At 54.4% G+C, this 21,309-nt stretch overlaps 1 protein-coding gene across 2 annotated transcripts; it reads left to right on the top strand.

Annotated features, from left to right (window-relative positions):
- Positions 1-6,776: 6,776 nt before the first annotated feature.
- Positions 6,777-15,009, top strand: CA7 (carbonic anhydrase 7). 2 transcript variants are annotated; one of them, XM_004460897.4, is made up of 7 exons: positions 6,779-6,943; positions 9,505-9,702; positions 12,001-12,119; positions 12,836-12,931; positions 13,024-13,086; positions 13,602-13,757; positions 14,240-15,009. In XM_004460897.4, exons 1-7 carry the CDS (start codon positions 6,904-6,906, stop codon positions 14,360-14,362), a joined length of 795 nt encoding a protein of 264 aa, XP_004460954.1. In that variant the 5' UTR covers positions 6,779-6,903; the 3' UTR covers positions 14,363-15,009. The 2 variants fall into 2 exon arrangements, with proteins under 2 accessions (XP_004460955.1, XP_004460954.1); XM_004460898.4 differs by lacking the exon at positions 13,024-13,086 and having other exon boundaries at positions 6,777-6,943.
- The last annotated feature ends 6,300 nt before the right edge of the window (positions 15,010-21,309 follow it).

The raw sequence follows: 21,309 nt of genomic DNA, 5'->3' as shown, positions 1-21,309 counted from the left end.
GGGACTGGGTGTTAAGGAATGGGGCTTCCCCATATGGATGGGAGAGAAAGAAGAGCTGGAAGCCAGGAGATCAGATAGGGAAGGAGATGAGGATTCCTTCTCCTTTACTTCCCAGACCTTACATTTACCTTCAGGTTAATAATTGCCTGAAATAAGGTAGAAGTGAGCACAAATCCCCATGCTCACCACCACCCCTCTCAGGGATGGACACAGGGCAGGGTGTGGTTGGATGGTAATGATGCAGAAATGATAGATGCAATCCCCCCTGGGTGCTGTGTCCAGGACCAGTGCACCTTCCTATGACTTCCCTGGCTCCTACCCAGCACCATGGGACACAGCTGATGGGAAATAGAGGCAGGAGGCTTTCCCAGCTACTTGTGTGCTTATGCTGTCATATTTCCTTCTCTGGTTTGGACAGGTAAAATAAAAGGGGTAATAAAATACACCCAGGGAAAGTCAGAAGGCCAAAAGGCAACAGGTGACAGTTCACTGCGCAATCTCTCATGCTCAGTGCAGTCATGAACTAAATGAATGGAAACACCCCCAAAACTGGAGGGAAGCCACATTGCCCCTGAAAGAAACACATGATTTTGAGAAGGTTTGTGTTGGTGGCATCTGTAAAAAGGTACCTCAGTATGACTTTTCCTGCAGGATGTGCAGGTGAGTGCATGATGGGGCAATAAGTCTTCTACAAGGTAGTGTCTTACTCCATCTCCTCCTCTTAGCTTTTGTGACTTTGGCCAACTTAATCTGTTCTTCTGAACCTCATTATCCTCATCTGTAAAATGAGGATGATAATAACTGCCTAATGGGGTTCTTCTGAAGAGATGTTTGGAAAAAATACGCATGAAACAGATCAGGGCCTAGAACATTGTAAGAGCCCGGTACATGTGAGCATGTTATTATTAGTATCTATCTGGTGGGGCTGTTGGAGAAATTAATGAGGCTGTGCTGGGAGGATCTGGTCCTTTCCTGGCATGTGGTCGACCCTCAGAACATGTCAGCCTAACCAGCATCTGCTTGGGCATTTCCTGACAGGTGGTGTAGAAGGGGTTTGAGCCTGGGAGGCAGGGGTCCCTGAGAAGGTCCCCAGTGTGGGTGCTGAGTTTGCCATGCAATCCACACTGCAGCCTGACCAGCCATGATCAGCCCGTGCTCCTTTAATGGAAGAAGTTTGGTACTAGCTCTACCCCAAAGAGTTTAGAGTCTTTGGGAAACCAACTAGGGAAGATGATCACAACCCAGGATGCTCTCCCAGGCCTTGGCCATGAGCCCTCCCTGCCTATCCTTGCCCCTCCTAGCTCTTCTCACCTTGCCACTCATTGGCCAACTCTCTTTTTTGCCCCCAAGATGAAAACAACATTTTATTTGTAGAATTTTACCATATATCTAGAATTTTATATCTTTCTAAGACTATTTTTATTACATATTAGAAAATATATGAACCAAAACAAAAATTGAAATGCCAATGGGGTTGATAAAAGAAAGCTCTTCCCTTTTTAAGACTTCCTCTCTCCCTCCCTCCTGTTCCCTACTTCCTTCTATCAAACATTCTGTAAGAAGATCCATTAATTTTTCATTAAAAAAAAATTAGAACAGTTGTAGGTCTACAGAAAAATCATACAGAAAGTTCAGAGTTCCATATACCCTACATAAACACACACAAGATTTTCTGTTATTAATATTTTGTATACTGTGTTCCCTTTGTTATAGCTGATGTAACAACATTATTACAATTATACTATTACTATTAACCTAGTCCATAATTTACATTAAGGATTATTCTAAGTGTTGTACAGTTTTATGGTTTATTTTCTATTTAATTTTTATTCTGGTAACATGTATACAAATAAAATTGCCCATTTTAATCACTTTCAAATATACAATTCAGTGGTGTTAATTATGTTTACAATGTTATGCTACTATCACCACCAATCATTACCAAAACTTTTTCATCACTCCAAATAGAAATTCTGTACCAGTTAAAGCATTTTCCACCCCTACCCCTGAGGTACCAAAATGGGTACCACCAGATTACCCCTGGTAATCTGTATTCCAATTTCTAACTCTATGAATTTGCATATTCTAATTATTTCATATCACTGAAAACAATTTCTTTTGTGTCTGGCTTATTTCATTCAACATGATATCCTCAAGGTTCATCCATGTTGTAGCTTGTATGTCTCCCTTCTGTGTCTCTTTTTGTTGTATCTCTTGCTCCAGCTCTCTGCTTTAGCCAGCTTGCCACATGGGCCAGCACTCCTGTGTGGGCCAGCACTCCACTCGGGCCAGCACTCCACTCGGGCCAGCTTGCCACACGGCCAGGCTTGCCTTCACCAGGAGGCCCTGGAAATCAAACCCTAAACCTCCCACATGGTAGTCGGGGACCCAATTGCTTGAGCCACATCCACTTCCCTCATTCCTTGTTACAGCTGAGTAGTATTCCATTATATGTATAGACCACATTTTGTTTATCCATTCTTTCATTGACAGACACTTGGATTGCTTCCTCTTTTTGGCAATTATGAATAATGTTGCTATGAACACAGTGCAAATATTTGTTGGAGTCCCTGCTTAGTTCTTTGGGGTACATACATAGAAATGGGATTGCCAGGTGATATGGCATTCTAGACTTAACTTTCTGAGGAGCTGGAAAACTGCCTGCACCATTTTACATTCCCACTAACAAAGAAGGAGGGTTCCTATTTCTCCACATCCTCATCATTAGCCAAACTCTTGCCTGTCTCCCCCCAACCACATAAGCATCCTGAAGCAGCTTTGGATCTGTATCATTCACTATTCTATCACCTGTGGCTGGTCCAGCACTTGATATCTAATATGTCTTCAATAAATGCTTGTTGAATGAAAGAATACATTTTTGAAAACCACTTTTGCCTTACTTTCTACATTTTAAAATGTGTTACTGACACTGTATATCATCTGATTTGGTAATTCCATTTCTAGCAATTTATCCTAAGGAAATCATCAGACACACACACATAAATGTGTATATAAGGACTTTCACTGCAGTTGTATTTACAATAGTGAAAACTGGAAACCACCCATAAACCAGATCAGTGTGTAATTATTAAGCATCAAGTCCTCCAAGATGGTCAAGAGTATGAGGAAATATTTACCAGAGACCATTAGGTGAAAAATACTGGTCACAAAGCTATACATGTGACCCTGATTTTGTTTAATTTTTTTATTGTTTGTGTAAGTACTACCAAGTATATATTGAGATGACCAGTTATTATCATTTTCTTCTTCATGATTTTCTTGATTCTTTCAAATTTTCTGCAATGTATAGGTGCCACTACTAAAATTGGAAAAAGTGAGTTCTTGGTTTTAAATATGCCCAACAAGTTAAAGAAAGGAAAGAGCAAATGTCCTTGGTACCAGGAGTCTCACAGACACCAACTCACCTGACCTTTCCAATAACTCTCTAGATGCTCTATTCCCATCTTATAGATGAGAAAAGTCAGGCTTGGAGAGGTGAAGTAACTTACTCCAAGTCACATAGCCTATAATGCTGGGAGCCAAGCTCAGATCTGAGTTCACAGGCCATGCTCATTCCATCATCTCACACACACACACACACACCAGGAGTGAAATGTGTTTTTTTTTCTAAATAGAAGGAACTATATTCTTGACATTAGTGTCTCCTGCCCACAGAGCTTTCAACCTGGCCCAATGGCCCTGTACAAAACCTACAGTGAAAGGGAGGCATGATTCTGCCTATTAGTGCAGCATTGGATATCTGTTCACCATAAGGTGGGCAAAACAGGGGTGATCACCTTATTGCAGAACAAAAACACTGTACCCTGGAAAACAGAAGTGAGATATGGCCAAGGTCACTGGACTAGGGTGTGGCTGTGCAAGCTGCTCATGCCTCCCCTCCTTCACCTCCCTCCAGGGCCACTGCCCTCTACTGCCTACCATAAACAGCAAAAACAAGGAGGAGCTGACGCCAGTGAGACCAAAGAGTAAACTTCTGAGCAAACAAAACAAGTCAGCTTTAAAGACACCACCTAATTGAGGTTGGAGGTGCCTGAATGAACGCGCAGGCTCTCCTAAAGTTCACCTGAGTGGACTACAGGGGACAACCAGAGCTTCACCTGAGAAGGGCAGGCTCCATTGGCTCCTCTCACCTGCCTGAGTTCCCAGTAACTGGAGAAGAGCTGTAGACAGACTGTAGGTATGAAAGAATTGAATCAATTTTTATATGGTTGTTAAAAATGTAATGACACACTTTCCTTCTTTCGAAAAGTATAAAGTAGGAGATTATAACCATATTCCACACTCTCCCCCCACCCATCCGGTCTTCCTGGAGGCAAGCAAGCTCACCAGCTTCTCTGAAGTCCTTCCTGAGAGAGTTCTCACAAATGTATACAAATGAGAATCAAATTTAAAATCCACAATCCACTTCCTCCCCCTCCTCACAATTTTACCAACAACACTGATTGAGGGAATCAGTAGCCCTGGGTTTTCATCCTTGCACTATCATTCAGCTCATCATTCAACCTCTCTGAGCTTAAAGAATAATCTCAACTTTATTTTTTGTACTATAAATGAATATAAAAAAAATAAAAGCCTGGGTTGCTGGGAGGGAGTGGGCCCATGGAGTAGACACATGTGGGTCCATTCCCAGGCTCCTGAGAGTACTGGAACTCCCCCCATCCCCTTCCCCCAGGACAAGGGTGGCAGGCCTGGCTGGGAGGGGAGGGAGGCTGCAGGGCTCACCTGAAAGCATGCTTTTGTCTTCTTGGACTGGAAATGATGTTTCTGACTTGGAGGCCTGAAGCCTTGACAGTGTTGGCTTCTCTGTTACATGCTCATCCTGAGGTCACTCCTCTACCATGAGTTCCCTACCCCATCCCCAGGGTCAGATTTATATTAAGGGCCCCTTCCCATTCCTAGATCAGAAAGGGGCTTCCAGCAGGGCTGGGGAAGTCACTGATGCCACTAGGTGGTTGCTGAGTCAACAATTAATCTCCACAACTCTATCTGGGGATCTGGGGTTCAGAGCCTGGGAGGAAATCATGACAGCACAGAGAGGGAAGTGGATGTGGCTCAAGTGACCGGGTTCCCATCTACAATATGGGAGGTCCAGGGTTTGATTCCCAGGGCCTCCTGGTGAAGGCAAGCTGGCCTGTGTGGCGAGGTGACCCGAGCAGAGAGTTGACCCAAGCAGATAGCTGGCTCATATGGAGTGTTGACCCGTGTGGCATGCTGGCCTGCACGGAGAGCAGGCACAGCAGAAAGAGACACAGAGAAGAGACAATAAGAGGCAGCAGACCAGGGAGTTGAGATGGCACAAGAGATTGAGTGCCTCTCTCTCACTCTGGAAGGTCCCAGGATTGGTTCCTGGTGAGAAGACAAGCAAACACAAAAGAACTCACAGCGAATAGACACAGAAAACAGACAGCTAGCCTAAAACAATGGTGTGTGTGTGTGTTAATAAATAAATTAACTAATAAATCTTAAACAAACAAACAAAAAGAGAGCACAGAGAGCAGGGGGGCCCGGCAGACAGGATGCCAGACTCTTTCACAAGGTCAGCCATGGGCCGAGTCCCATGGTCAAGGTCTGCCAGGCAGACATTCTACAAATGACCCTCCAACTCCTGCTGGGCATGGGGCCCTGGGTGGGATCATCTGTCTATCCTTCCATCCATCCATCTGTTTGTCTTCCAAAAACTGCCTGCTAAGGCCTACCCAGAGACAAGCCCTATCCTTGGCATTGGGACCACATGCAAAGCTGAATCAGACTGGCTTGGGTGGAATCAGTGGGTGGGAGGCAGAGAAGGTACCAGGTGGAGGGCACAGTAAGGACCAGACCTCATTGAAGTGGGCGGGGAAGGGATGCTGGACTAGCGCAGGCCCTGAGCTGGAGCACAGGGTGGAGCGCTGGAGCCCCAGACAGGTGTGCCGAAGGTCATATGGAGCCAAGGAGAAGAGGAACAAACAGAAAGAGGAAGCAGCAGAGAGAATGAGAGAGAGGCCTCTGACCTTGAACTGTGAGGTAGGCAAAGTCAGCTGGTATATGTGGGTCTGTCTGTCTCCATGCCCCCTGGCTGGTGCCACCCCTCCCTACTCCTTCCTTTAGGGGTGCTGGTTCTGCTTCGCCAGAAGTTTGGATTGCCAGTCCTGCCCCCTCCCTTCTACCCCAGGTCTCACAGACCCCCACACCCACAAGACCCTCTTGCCCTGTAGCGTCGACAGGGAGGTGGTAAACAGCACAGCATCTGGAGAGAGACGAACTGGGTGTGAGTCCCTCACTTCCTGGCTGCATGACCCTGGGCAAGTAACTGCACCTCTCTGGGACTCAGTTCCCTCCTCGGTTTAATAGGACTAATGGAAGTACCCAATGTCGTAGGGTAGGTGAGAGGGTGAAATGACAGGAATGGCCCAAAGCTTGGTCCAGCACCTGCCACAGCATCTGGCAAACTGCAAACTCTGATTTACAGTTTAAGGAAACTCTCCACATCCCGGAGGAAGGACTCAGGGTCCAGGGCCCAGGGCCCAGGTGGCTGGGGAGGGGGTGGGATATGGAGAGAAGGGGTCGGCCCACAGCGTGGAGTGGTTTCTCAGGCTCTAGCATCCATCCACGTGCAGGGGAAAGGAGAGTCATCTGGCCAGGACGAAGGTGAGGGGTGGGGGCAGAAGCTTACCTCCCCGGAACCCCCAACTCGACTTTAAGCTCTACGGCCGGGGGGCGGGGCCGAGCCGGCCTCGCTCTCACCGTTGGCGGTTGAGGGGGCGGGTCCCCTGGGAACCGCTCCTCCCGCTTGCCGCGGCTTTAAGAGGCTGCTCCGCGCCAGCGAGCCGGGCCGGGGCCGCATCCCGAGCCAGGAGAATCGAGCCGAGCGGGCAGGTGCACGGGTGCGGGGACGGCAGCGGCATGACCGGCCACCACGGCTGGGGTTACGGCCAGGACGACGGTAGGGGTAGACCCCGGCCAGCCCGGACCCGTCCCGACTCGCCCCTCACCCTCGCGCCCAGCCTGGGATCCCAGACCCACGACCCGCAACCCGCCCCTCACCCCCACCCAGACCGGGCCCGGACCCCGACCCCGCACCCCGCGTCCCCCCGCCCCAGGAACCCGGCCCGCCGCGGGGTCCGAGCCCTGGTTACCCCTCGCCCGGCTCCAGGTCCGCGCTGCGCCCCGGGGGGCCCTGCCACGAGCGAGCCACCGGGCGGCTGGGCACGTCCTGCCGCCTCCTCCGCGCAGCCCCTGACGCCGCGCTTGCTTGGATCCGGGCCCCAACATTCACTCAACTCAGTCAGCCCGGGCGGGCGCCGAGGGGTGGAGGGGGCCTAGGACAGCGGGGTGGGGGTAGGGGGCGGTCGAGGGAGGAGCGCTGTGCGCGGGTGTCTGCGGGGAGCGCGCACTGCGTGTGTGCGGGAACCTGCGGGGAGCTGGGCTCAGCGTGGGCAAGGGCGCGGCGTCCCCGGGAGAGAGTTTCCCAGCAGAAGCGTCCGAGACGCGGTGTCGCCTGGTATGTGAGGGCAGGGGGCGTCTGGGGGCGCGCGCATGTGTGGGGGCGTCTACCCTGAGCAGGGTGTCGGAGCACGTGCGGTTGTGAACGGTGGAAGCCCGTGGCCAGCCTCCGGGTCTGACCGAGAGGGATAGCTCCTCGACCCTGCCTCAGTTTCCTTAGAGATGGATGCTGGGGAAGGAAGACGGTAGGAGTTAGATGACTTGAGGGTGGGTGGGGGGGCAGATCAGCTGGGTTCTGGGCTATTTCTCACTGAGCCAGGGTGGAGAAACAGGGGTAAGGGACCCCAAGCCTGGGGCATTCCCCTCCCCCTTCCCCGATGTGAACAATGAGGACCTAAGGTCTGCTAGGCTTCTAGGAGGAACCTGGGTACCCAGCAGGCAGGTGGGGGTGAGTAGAAGGGAAGTGCTGGTGGAAGGAGGATCCCGCATCCCCACTTCTCTAGGGAGAGGGAGTCACCGTCGGAGGGGTTGCTGGCCTGCAGCCTGGGGGTCAGGAAGTTTTGCCAAAGGCTAGAGGGAGTCAAGGATACAGAAGCATATTTGGGGGGAATCCCAGATCTTCTTTGCAGGGAAGAGCTGGACAAAGGCAGCTCTAAATTCCTTCAGAGATGAACGAGGCAGAGAAGCAGCGGGTTGGCAGAACCCACAGAAGATCATCTTCCCGGCAGCACCAGTGTGCACAGCTCCAAGCCGGCCTCTGGGTGCTGCTCCCAGAGGCCAGGGCTCCAGCCCTTCTTGCTAGTCCTGCCCACCAGCTCTAAGCTTCCGGTATCCTGCGGACCTATCCCAAGGACCGGGTACCCTCAGGGCCCTGTCCCTCACCCTGCCACACCTGGGTGGCTCAGTCTAAGGTCACTGAGGAACAGGACAGAGAACAGAGGTGCTGGCATGTGGCAGTGCTCACAGGGCTTCAAAAATAACCCAGTGGGGCTGGCCGCGATTCTGAGTCATCTTTTGGGGACACGACTCTGTCGGCACCTGCTGCTGTTTTCCCAGGAAAACTTAAGAAGCCAAAAAAGGGGGAGAAGCACCAGCCGGCAGTGGCTCTAAAAATAAGCTGCATCTCAGGATGTTCCCCAGGGAGATGCCGAGCCTCCCGGCTGCAGATGGAGCCTCTGGGAGGCAGGTGGTGGGCGCGCGTGGGGGGTGTGTGCAGGTGCGTGTGCATAGGCGTGAGGTTTTCTGTGAGCCCTTCGTGCGGACCTGGGTTTGCAGCAGAGTGTGAGGGTGACTATAAATGCGTTGGATGTGGTAGGCGGGGCTGTGTGAGTTTGTGTGTGTGTAGTGTTTGTACACATTTTGTTACTGGGTCCTGCCGCTCTGGGCTCAGTGAGCCCAGGTGAGTGCACACGTGTGTGCACCTTTAAAGCTCTCCATGGACCTGTTGGCACATGCCTGAGGATAGGAGCTGGGTGCTGTGTGCTCACTAGTGCTCAGGCGTGTGTGTGCACGCGTCAGTGGCCCTCAGTTCCCTCATCTGTGAAATGGGACTTAGATGCTGGTTCCTACTTCACACGGTAATTGTGAGGGGCCAGTGAGCAAATGCATATCACAGAGCAAAAGCCAGGCTGATGTGAAGTTTTGTTCTTATCACAAACACCCATCGGGTGCCCCATGCAGGAGGAGGCCAGATACTCTCTAGGGTCAGGCCAGGGACTTCAGGTAGCCAGGGGCCTCCCTGAGCGTGTGTTAGATATTTGGAGGACCCCTACCCGGTACCTCCTCTGAGCATGTAGCTGTGTTATGTTCCCTGCCGTGGATTACCTCTCTGTGTCTCCTCCTGGCTCTGGGAGGTGGGTTTTAGTGAGGCCATTTGACAGACAAGGCGATGGAGGCTGAGAGGGGAAGGGGCAGATTGGAGATTGCAGCTTCAAGCTGCCCACGCCCAAAGTAGGAGCTGGACTTTGGGAGGATGGCATGGAGACCAGCCCCCGTGGGCCTTCAGCCTGCAGCCTGGAGAGCCGAGCCGGCCTGAGCCCTTGCTCCTCCTTCCACCTGCAGGCCCCTCGCACTGGCACAAGCTGTATCCCATTGCCCAGGGCGACCGCCAGTCACCCATCAACATCGTATCCAGCCAGGCTGTGTACTCACCCAGTCTGCGGCCACTAGAACTTTCCTACGAGGCCTGTACATCCCTCAGCATTGCCAACAATGGCCACTCTGTCCAGGTGGACTTCAGCGACAGCGATGACCGCACCGGTGAGTGGCCCCTCCCAAAGCCTGTCACCCCCACTCCTAGCCCTGCTTTGGGCAGGCTCAGGAGCGGTGGCGTGCTGTGGTAGAAAGGGGTGGGGGCCCACTGCTCATCAGCTGTGAAGCCTTGACCTGAGCCTCAGTTTCCTTATCCATAAAACAGGAGCAGTAAGGACCTACTCTCTAGGGTCACGGAGAGGAAAAATGAAAAAAAAAAAAAAAGAAATGATGTTTGTAATGCTGGCATACAGTTGATACTCAAGAATTGCTAATTGCCTTCCTTCTTCCAGTTCCTGCTTTAGGTTGGGTTTGTTTTCACTCACGGACCTGCTGTGTGGCCTAAGGCCAAGCCCTCCTCTCTGTGTGATCTGGCCAGACCCAGCAGGGAGGGAAGAGAACTAAAATATTCTGTATGCCAGGTCCCTTGCTAAGGTCTCAGGCAGCTCATTGATTCCTCTTAAGAATCCACCTCTCAGATGGACAAGTGGAGGCTCACTGAGCTGGGGAGTGCCAGAACCAGCCTCATCTGCTCCACAGGTCTCCCTTCCCAATCGGGCCACCACCTCAAGGTCCAAACCAGCTTGGACCAGTGACAGGCCAGTGCGTGCTTGCAGCGGCTCCTTCTGAGGTTTCTTTGCCCTTTGCCCTTCCCAGTTTCTTTCATGATAAATTCCTAGTCAGAGGTACAGGAGTCCTCCTTGGTGACCAGACCTGGGGGGGGGGGGGGGGGGATGGGTAGTGGCCGTGAGTGGGGCGAGGAGGGAACCTGCTAGAGTTTCTTGTGTAAGGAAGTCACTGGTACTCTACCTCTTCCCTCCTCCCCTCCACACACTGAAAGTCTCGAGGGACCTTAAGTTTCAAACAGCAAACAAAAGGGCAGAGAAGAGGAGGGGAAGTGAGACTTTTTGTGATGTGGGGGATTTTCATTACTTAGCCCTGAGTTCCCTGGTAGGCTAGGAAAAAAAGGGAAGAGGATCAGTTATAGTTCTTACCTGTAAAACGAAGTCCAACAGATTCTTAGGAAAGAGAACAAAACATTTCCTGGCACAGAATTCTGAGATAGGCCTCTCATCTAGAGCTTTAGGAAGGGTGCATGGGACTCTAGGTGACCCTAGATAACCACTTACAAAGTTTGCACATGGCTCTCCCTTCTAATGACATTCAGTAGGCACTGAGGGTTCAACTCTGACATCAGTAGTTTAATGAAGACAACTACAGTGGGGGCAAGGACAAGTGTGCATGCCTCTGGACCACGGACTGTGCAACCTGGGACAAGCTAGAAGACCCAGGCCTGAGGGGGCGGGGAGCCAGTGGAGAGAGGGTGGGCTGGAGAGTAAAATCACTGAGGCACTGCCGCTCCCTGGCTGTGTGACCTGCCTGATTGGGACCTGCCCATGGCTGCCACCCCCAGACTTCTTGTCAGCTGCCCAGCCTTGCCCTGGACAGGCCCTGCTTCTCACCTAAGTCAGAGCAGCAGGGCGGGGCCTCTTGACTGTCCTCTTCTCCCGCAGGGGGCTCGTGGGGGCCAAGGCCCCAGTCACCCATCATGGAAGGGCCAGTGGAACTCTGAGCCTGGGGCTGTCACCTGATCCAGAGGCTCACATTCAGGCTGGGCTGGGGCCCCCTCCCCTGCCAGATCCCTTTCAGCTGGAAATTCAATCAGTCCCAGAAGGCCTTGTGTGTGGCCCCAGCTCACCGGACATCAGGGTGGGAAAGTCACAAAACCAGCACAAAGAGGCCACTGTTGGGGGGCTCACTGGAAGGACCTGGCCTGGCCAGGAGGATGGGGACATTCAGGAGCTGGCTACAGTTACCTCCTCTGGGGCAGAAAAAGTTCCCTGCTAGGTCCTGGACTCAGGAATACAGGCTCATATCCTTAGCCTTGCTGTGTGATCTTGAACAAATGCCTTGCCCTCTCTGTGCCTCGGTTTCCTCCTTTATAAATTAGGGATAATAATATTCCTTGTGGGACATTATGAGAATTCTGCAGTGGGTCATGGCCCAGAAGTGGAGGCTTCTTGTTAATGGTCGCCCAGCTTCCATAGGAGATTGGGCGGGAGTGGGGAGGATGCCAGATGGAAGGTTGTGCCCTGTCGATCCCAGCCCCCTCGGCCCCTGTAGGCTGCCAGGATTCCTGCCCTAACCCCGCTAAGGGCCGAGGGGGCTAGTTGGGACTGACCCAGACCAGTCGGTTTTCCAAGTGAAAAATATCCCCTCCCCCACCGGGCCACTGCCTTGGTGCTGGTTCTGCCGCCCACTGGGCCGTATGGGTCCCCTCCCACTGCCTGCTGCCCCTCTCCACAGTGGTGACAGGGGGCCCCCTGGACGGACCTTACCGGCTCAAGCAGTTCCACTTCCACTGGGGCAAGAAGCACGGTGTGGGCTCAGAGCACACAGTGGACGGCAGGTCGTTCCCCAGCGAGGTAAGGGCCCTCCTCCCCGGGGAGTCCCTCTGCTGTGGGGGGAAGGAGCTGGGCATGAAGGGCCCCTGGTGCAGGGCTCCAGAGGGGGTGAGCGGGAGCACCCAGGGGCCTTGGTGACAGCCACGCCTCTGTCCCCAGCCCAGGGTCTTTCCCCTGGGCTGTGCCCACTGTTGTCCTGGTCTGAGTGCCCAGAAGGAGTTTTCGGAAGGACCGATCCAGTCCCACCACGCGCTTGCTGAGAACCCTTCCAGGGCTGGCCACCACGCATTGCTTCTGAGCCTGGCATCGAGGCCCTGCGTTGCTGGCCTTGCCCAGCCTTATTTTCCTCCTGACCTCTCGCCACACTGACCTGCGTGTGACCCGCATGGGTGCCCTGCCCACACCTGGCTTCTCCGGTCCTCCAGGCTTTTGCTTGCACTTTTCTTGCTGCCTAGAAAGCCTTCCCCAAGGGTTCCATCTGATATGATAAGTCCTGCTCATTCTCTGCCCTCAGCTACGGGTCCATTTTTTTGCAGCTAGGTCACCGGTAGGTGGGGCCTGAGCCGGGCAAGGGTTCAGCTCAGAGCAGGGTAGGTGCTACCGGTAGCTCCCCTGGGGCTCCCCGGGGTCCCTGGCAGTCTGGTGGGAGTGAGGGAAGCCTGGCTCCAAGCCCCCGCCATCCCCACGGAGGCACTGAGCCCTGGCCTGGCCTGGCCTGGCCTTCTGTTGCCCCCTAGCTGCACCTGGTCCACTGGAACGCCAAGAAGTATAGCACCTTCGGGGAGGCGGCCTTGGCACCTGACGGCCTGGCCGTGGTCGGTGTCTTCTTGGAGGTGAGTGGCCACTACTTGGCGCAGGAGGGACACAAGAGGCCTGGCACCGGAACACAGCGAGTGCTGGGCTCACGTTGCCCTCTCCTTGGCAGACAGGGGATGAGCATCCTGGCATGAACCGCCTGACAGATGCCCTCTACATGGTCCGGTTTAAGGTGAGCCCAGGCCCACTATGCCCCACCGAGGGCTGCCTGGAGGGGAGGCAGGAAGAGGCTGAGCCCACAGAGTGGGCCCCTCCCCCTGCCTCTGGCAGCAATCCCCACCGAGACAAAAGGTGCAGGGGAACCCCTGCAGGGCCTCTCCTTCATTGGGGTAAGTGGCCCCGTGGTGCCCAGCCTGAACCTGGCTGGGGGTAGGATCAACTCTCTCTTGCCCCCTTAATGGTGGCCTGGCAGGCAATGCCCAGACACCAGGTAGCAGGCAGCTGAGGACAAAGGAGAGAACTTGGGGGCCAAAGAGCTTGCAGAGTCACAGCCTTTGCGGACAAGCCAAGGGGTGGCGCGGACTCGGCCCACACTGGAAAATGGCACCCGGGATCACACGCATTTGCCCGTAGTTTGTTACGGGTGGCCCAGGAGAGGCCTGAATCCTGCCCAAGGGTGGGAAAGCTGCTGGGCTGCTCCCTGTAGGACATCTGGGCTGATTCCAGGTTTCCTCCCACCCTGCCCAGGGCACCAAGGCCCAGTTCAGCTGCTTCAACCCCAAGTGCCTCCTGCCTGCCAGCCGGCACTACTGGACCTACCCGGGCTCCCTGACGACACCCCCGCTGAGCGAGAGCGTCACCTGGATTGTGCTCCGGGAGCCCATCAGCGTCTCGGAGAGGCAGGTGGGTCCCTCCAGAGCACCAGGTAGAGGGCGCAGCTCCACTCCGGGCAGTGTGACACCCTCACTACCACCCCACAGTCTGTCCTTGCACCAGCAAGGCTCCTATCTTTTGCTAATAAATGTTTAGATTCTTGGTTGAGAGCCAGCTGGACCTGGACAAATGTTGGGAGGGGAGATCCCTGGGTCCTGGGACCACCCCAGTTGTGTTGGAATCTGACTGTTACATCTGCTGATAAGTCTTAGCTAGAAGGTATTGGAGCTGGGTCTGGGTGGAGCAGGGTCCAAGTTCAGAGACCCCTTAGTGAGTGAGTGAGGTTGATTCCCAAAGAGAAGGATGAGTGGAAGAAGTGGGGACAAACCCTAGGGCCAGGAGGAGAGAAGGGTAGAGCTGGCTGGGCAGCATATGCCAGATAGTGTGCCTGGGGTCAGAGAGGACCACAGCACATCCCATTCCTCCCTGAGCATCCCCTCTGCCTCCTGAAGATGGAGAAGTTCCGGAGCCTGCATTTCACCTCAGAGGATGATGAGAGGATCCACATGATAAACAACTTCCGGCCACCGCAGCCACTGAAGGGTCGAGTGGTCAAGGCCTCCTTCCGAGCCTGAGCTACTTGCCTGCCTAGTTGACGATTCGAGCACCATCTTCCCAAGGGCTTCCATGTCAGCAGACACCAAGCATCTGAAACTCCATGCCCAGGGGTGCTGTGGATCCCCTCCAGCTGGCTTGCTCCTGAGGCATCTTGGAGGGACCCTTGAGTCAGGGGGCAGCCTTCTTCTACCCTGGGGGCAGGAAGAACAGAAGCTGAGCAGGGTCCAAGCCCAGGGCTGGCCTCACTCTCCAAGACACAAAGCCCCTGGGAATATCCTCTGGTCTTCCCCACTGGCAGCTGCCCCCGGAGCCCACACTGTGATGGACAAGACCGTGCTTCCTGGGGCAGGCAGCTGGCACTGCCAGAATGATTCAAGCAATAATTAGAGGCGGGCAGAACTGCCCTCTCGGTGTTACCTCTCATATAGGCCTCTGCGGTGTATGCCCCTCACTGCCAGGCCATTAGGATCAGCACCCAGCCTGCCAGAGGTGACGTGGCCTTCTCCCTTGAGCCACCTGTTACCACGGCCAGGCGCTGGCTGCAGCCTATGTCGTATCTTCCCTCATCTGCCACCAGCCACCAGCCACGAAAGCCATCTGTATGTCAATCCCTCTCATGTATTAATTAATAAATTTATTCATCCATGCAACAAATACCAGTGGAGCACCTCTGCTAGGCCAAAGTCTGTTCTAGGCACTGGAGAGCCATTGCTGGTGAGTCCAGACAGCATATTAGGAGGTCTGTGTGCACCCAGCCGGTCATTATAATGAAGGTCAAGTTTACAGAAGGGGTAGGGCAGAGCTGTGGGATCAGAGGAAAGGGAGAGTCTACCTTGCTTGGTGGAGAAATGAAATTTCATCCAGTATTCCAAGGCAGAGAGAAGGGAAGGGCATGTTTGAGGCAGCGGGGAGGGAAGAGAAGAGGTGAGAGAGAGCCCAGAGTGTTGGGGGACTGAAAAGACCAGTGGGGCTGAAGCCTGGCCAGGCAGCCAGGGCTTTCTCCTAAGGCTAATGGGAAACCCTCAAGGGTTTGTAATTGAGGAGGGGCAGGGCCAGATGTTCACATGGGATAGACCCCGCAGAGTGTGGCTGGGGTAGGCAGGAGTGGCAGCAACTATGGCTGTGTCCAGGAGCCGGGCAGAGTCCTGGGGGGAGGGGGTGTCCTTTGGTGGAGAGTGGGGCCTCCACGTGGCCCGTGACCCTGGGGAAGGAGCTGACACTGCTGGGACTCAACATATTTGCAGGGCTCTAGAGGGGAGTGTTAGGAAACAGGCGTGATGGGGCCTGAGTCCCAGAGACAGGTGGAGAGGCTGCTTGGGGGCACCTTGCCTCAGGGTGGTGGTTGAGGCAGAGGGGCTGGAGGGGAAGAGGTTGCAGAGTGAGAGAGGGCAGCCCAGGATGGGTGGAGGGGTCCTGGAAAGTGGGGTCCAAGATACCCGAGAGAGAGGGTTGGGGCTGCTGAGGAGCCTGAGGCAGGGCGGGGGCTAGGGTGGGGCCAGCAAGGCTCCTAGAGCGCACCGTTGAAGGAGGCACCCAGGGTCAGGAGCCGATCCTTCTACACGTGCACGACCGTGAGAGTGGGGCCTCCTTCAGATCTGTGCCCTGAGTGCCTCCCTTGCTTCACCCTCCTCCCAGCCCAAATCTGGGGAGCTCTGGAAGGAAAATTCACAATTGGGTTTGGAAACCCAGCAATCCTTGTGGCACCAAGGAGACAGGGTAGGGGCAGGCGGCAGAGAGGGGGCTGAGGGGTGGGGGGATGTGGGAAGCTGGGACAGCAAGTGCACAACTCTGGCTGGGAAGGGGGAGATGGGGGTAGCTGAGGGGGGCGTGAGCTGGAGGGAGGCTTTTGGAGAGATGGGTGCGGCGACTGGGAGGCAGAGGGTTGAGCTGCAGGCCTGGGAGGGGCTGATGGTGCAAGGGTGTGTTCTCCCACCGGAGGGAATTGGGCTTTAGACCACCAACTTTGAGCCAGGATGGGGTGAGGGGAGCTTGTTCTGCCATCCCCTTCCCACTCCCATGCTCAGGGCAAGCCTGTCCCCAGATTGGGCTGGGATGTGGGGACAGAAGGGCAGGGCTCTCGGCAAGGAATGGCCCGGAACAGGCCCAGCGGCAGCTTTGCCCCTGCAGGCATCCCTGGCCTGATCCCTTGGTTTCAGGAGACCAAGGGTGGGGTCTGGAGGGTGGAGGGGGGTGGAGGGGTGGCGGGCAGGGACGTAATCCTGGAAATGCCTGGTAAGGCAAAGGGCCTGCGAGCAGGAGCCAAGCTCTCTCCCTATGATCCAAGAACTGTCATGACTCCTACTTTACAGATGAGGACAGTGAGGCACAGGGAGGGTAAGTAGGCAAGTTGGCAACGCAGGATTTGAAACTGACTGTGTCCAGTAACACTCCTGCTCCGTGCCAGAGCGATGCAGCCAAGGGAAGGTGGGACGGGCATGGTGGCACCTGGAGGTGGCATCGCCCCATACCAGAGACCTTGGCCAGCCCCTCCCAGGAATGGTGGCACCGTGGTCCTGCCACCACAGAGGACTTGGGAAATGAGAACTGGTTTTGTAATAATTGTCATGAGACAGCCAAGAATCTTCACTCCCTAAACCCTTCCCTTGGATTCATTTTTAAATTTAAAATTATTTTAAAAGTGCAAGTGGCCTCCTTATGTTAGAATCACAGCCAGGATGTTAAATCACAGCCCAAGATTTGACCCTATTACATCCAAATGGGAGGTCCCAGCTGGATCCCAAACTCCTCCAGCAAAGCCCGCTACGTGTGACCCAGGACTGGGTCCAGGGCCAGGTCACCTCCTGGAAGTGATGCTGGGCATTTGGGGAACACCCAAGACAAGGCCATCTCTGCTCACTCCCACAGACCCAAGAGAGGCCCTCATTTTGAGGGGTAGCACTCGAAGATACCCCTGCAAGGCTGGGGGTGCAGGCCAGGGCCCACAGCACGGCAAGTCGTCACCAGGCTGGAGGCAGAGGCTGCCCTCCAAAGCACCCCCTGGAGGAGCCAGGCCCCTTGCCCTTCTCTGGGTTGGGCCTGAGGGGGTGGGAGGGGCTGGGATGCCCCAGACTCTCTGGAGCTCCTTCTGCAGCGCCCACCCCCCCCAACTCCATGGTTACCAGCTGTTGCCGCCGAGCCTGCGGGGGGCCCCCAGGGCTGTCCACAGACACTCACCGCCAGGGCACTCATCTGTGGGGAGAATGGGCTGTGAGCTGAGCAGGTTTTGGGGACAGGGGCCGAGATGGACCTGAAGTTGAGGATGCGAGGTGACCTGACTGAGGACCTGGTGAAGTTGATGCTCACGAGAGCGCGAAGCGGATGTTTGAGCTGACAGGGGCCGGAGCAGGGGAGAGACGTGCTGGGAGGGGTGGAGGAAGGGGGTCCGATAGCAGAATCTGTCCAGCCTGAGCATCTTGGTGGGGGCAGATCTGACGACAGGATCTGCCTTGCCTGGCTTCTTGGGAGCCTCCTATGTTCACGGGTCGTAGCACCGATTCTGAGCCCTTCCTCAGAGGGTAGGTTATGCTGCTGATTGGTCAGCTTGGAAAGGGGTTGTGGCAGTGTGGGTGTGACGCTGAGCATGGAAAGTTCTGGCATTTGTCCCCCAGCCAGAGGCATCCCTGCCTGGTCCTATGCTAAGACCCGCCCTCAGGGTCCCCGGTTGAGGCCCCAGAGCAGAGCACCCACCTCCACCCCTGGACTTAGCGCCGCACGTCACTCAAGCCCCCTGAAGTTTGCTTCCCATCCCTGTGAAATGATGAGCCACATACATAATTTAAAAATTTTCAGTAGCTATATTAAAAAAGGAAAAAGAAACAGGTAAAGTACATTTTATTTAACCCAATTATATCCAAAATACTAGCATTTCAGCATGCTGAACTATTAATTCAGTATTTTACATTCTTTTCTCATACCAAGTCTTCTAAATCTGTTGTATATTTTACAGCAAGAGCACATCTCAGTTCAGATGCCACATTTCAAGTGCTTAAATGGCCAGTGGCTACTGTACTGGACAGCACAGCTCTAAACAGATGCCACTCTTTGCAGGGCCATCTGCTGCCGAGGTGTCCAAGCAGGCCCTCTGGACAGGAGTGTGGCCAGGCAAGGCAGTGGCAAGAATGAGTCAGGTCTGCTCCGAGCCTCTGTCCTCCTCAAGGACAGTCTCAAAACATTTGATGCCAAGTTGGCTCCCTCTGTTAGGCCTTCCTCCTACAGGAAGCCTCCCTATCCGCTCCCCCCCAACCTCATTCCAGTCCAGCTGGCTCTGTCCCAGGCCACCCTGCGGGACCTTTGCCATTCCACTGGAAGAAAGGCCACGACCCTCAGCAAGGAACTGAACGTCTCTGTTCATCTATCAGGGGGGTAGGGCAGTGGTAGACTTGATTAGTTTGGGAAGGCTTCCTGGAGGAAGTGACCAGAGCAAGGCAGCTGGCATTACAGGAAAGGTGAAGAAGCCTCAGCTGCTGTGAGAATTTGCCAGACAGGGAGGAGGAAGGCCTGGCTTTCATCCAGCATGTACCGACCAAGAGGGGACACGGGGGCCCCAGGCTCTGGGGCCAGAAATGCCAAGCAGAGGTTTACCTTTACACCTGTGGGCCAGGGTCTAGAGCAGGACCCATAGGCCTCCTGGGTTGGAGAGGACTCTTCCCGAGGCTCAGAGAATACTGGGCATCACTTGTCCCCAATCCACCTTCTACATGGGCTCGAGTGCAAATTTGGATGGGTGCAATTCATCTTCTCTTCCTGCTTGCGCTCTTTGGCCCTAAGCGATAGACCCTGGCAGTTTCAACGTGGCAGTGTGTGGGTCTAATCTGAATCCCTCCAGCTGCAACCCAAATGTTTTTTGCCTTCCAAGGCATGGGAGGCATGAGCAGACGGCTCCTTTATACCCACAAGCTGCCCTCTTGGGACCCCTGTTGTGGGAAGGGCATGGGGGTATGGGAGCAAGGTTGTTTCTCCTCCTGCTCTAACAGCTTCTGCTCTGAGTGACAAGTCCCTGATTTGCTCTGGGTATGGCATCTCGGAGGGCACACTGCCCTGTCTCTCCAGTTACCCCCAGAGAATTTGCTGGGCTGCTGAGTGTTCAGAGGCACGGCTTAGGGGTACACCCTTTCAGCCAGAGGATGCTGTGGCAGGAGTCACCCTGCTGCCCAGGGAGTCCCAGGGCGTTTGAGTGGAAAGAGTTCCTAGTGTGGCCCCACGACACAGAGAGAGCAGCTGAGGGTGAAGGGGAAACAGGGTCTGTGCAAGGAAGTTGGTGTGAGAGCTAGGAGTCCTGGTGCAGCGCCCTTCCCCCTGTCAGGACCATCTCCACCCCGGAGAGCTCCCTGCCCCGCTGTCAGGAGCCTGAAATCCTGCCATCTGAGCTCCTTGCTCACAGGTGAGACCTGGTCCTCTGCTGAACTGCAAGTGCCGGGCATGGGGCCCACAATCTGTAGCACCTCACTGGGGAGGGATTGAGTCTCCTCCTTTTCAATCTGCCGTGTGACCATTTCTCTAGGCCTCAGTTTCCCCATCTGTAAGATGGATTGTGGGAAGCCCAAGGGACATAAGGTGGGACTTGTAGAAAGAGAGAAAGCAGATTTCCAGAGCCAGAGGCAGCTGGTGGCCCAGCTCAGGGGCAGGTCGCTCTGGACCTCAGGCTATGTCCCCCCAGTGTGTCCCATAAATTCGAAGGGGCAGTGGTGCGGGTACAAAACAGGCAGGGATTGGGGCCTGGAGGAGCCTCTAAGACCACCCCCCCAGACCTTTGCCCGTCAGTGAGACAGGGAAATGCGTGTTGAACTTCCTACCAGCCTAATGCAATGGGGACTCAGAGCTGGATTTACTGGATTTACAGAAAATAAAGACATTCCATGTTTTTCACACATCCAAGGCCACGAGCCATGACTGACACAACAACAAGATCTGGGCTTTAGGAGACGCAGTGCTTGGAAATGATTTCTCTCCCGGGAGAGCAGAGCGCTAGCAGTGTAATTTCGGACAGGGGCAGGTGAGCTGAAAAGATATTTTGGGAGCAGCCAGGCTTTGGGGGGCCCCCTGGCCCCAGAAGCCTGTGGTTCCTGGAGGGCAGTGGAGGGGACGTGGAGGAGAGCTCCCTGCCCTTGCGCAGCTCTGGCCTGCTGGGGGCAGAGCTGCTCAGGTGGGCCTTTGACCCAGCACAGGGTGCGGGCAGCCGAGTGCCACCCTGGCTGCTTCAGCTGGCACTGGTGGGGGCTCCAACAGCTCCTGGGGCCTTGGGCCAGGGCAGCAGCTCCACGGTCTTTGGGGTTGCAGGCTGGCACCCCCTGAGGTCAGAGGTCATGCTGTCTGGGGTGTAGAGCAGCTCCAGTGAGCCGTCAGGCGGCTGCCAGCAGGCAAGAGCTTGGCCAACCCCAAACAACTGTACTAAGCCCTTGCTGGAAGTGAAGACCCCTAGGAAAGGCCTGCAGTGCCTGTGGCCCTCGAGACCTGGCCTTGTGGGAAAATGTCAGGCTTCGGTTCCCTCCTCTCTGTCCCTCCTCACACTGCCACCCCGGGGAACAGAGCTACAAAGTCGTGGGAGCAGAGAAAGGGCACGGCCTACCTTTAGGCGTTCAACTTCCACTCTAGGCTTTTCATGATCAGACCCCTTACCCCACACACACATTAACTGTGTGTTTTCTTTTAACTTTTTATTTCGACCTAATTTCAGACTCACATAAAAGTTAAAGGAGTTATGCAATGAAGATTCACAGACCAGTCACCCAGCCTCCCTATTTTATCACATTTGCTTCATCCTTCTCCCTCTTTCTCTCGCTTCATAAATATATCTTTTTAGAACTGTTTGAGGCTAACTTCAGCCATGATACCCTTTTACCTCTAAACTCTTCAGTGTTTTTTCTCCCTAAAAAATAAGGACATTCTCTTTCATAACCACAGAAGAAGAATCAAAAGCAGGAAATCAACATTGCTAAAATACCATTATTTAATTGACATACCTTAT

Source organism: Dasypus novemcinctus, chromosome 18 (genome assembly GCF_030445035.2).
Source record: "Dasypus novemcinctus isolate mDasNov1 chromosome 18, mDasNov1.1.hap2, whole genome shotgun sequence".
In the NCBI taxonomy this organism is placed as follows: domain Eukaryota; kingdom Metazoa; phylum Chordata; class Mammalia; order Cingulata; family Dasypodidae; genus Dasypus; species Dasypus novemcinctus.
This window is presented reverse-complemented; position numbering and strand designations above follow the sequence as displayed.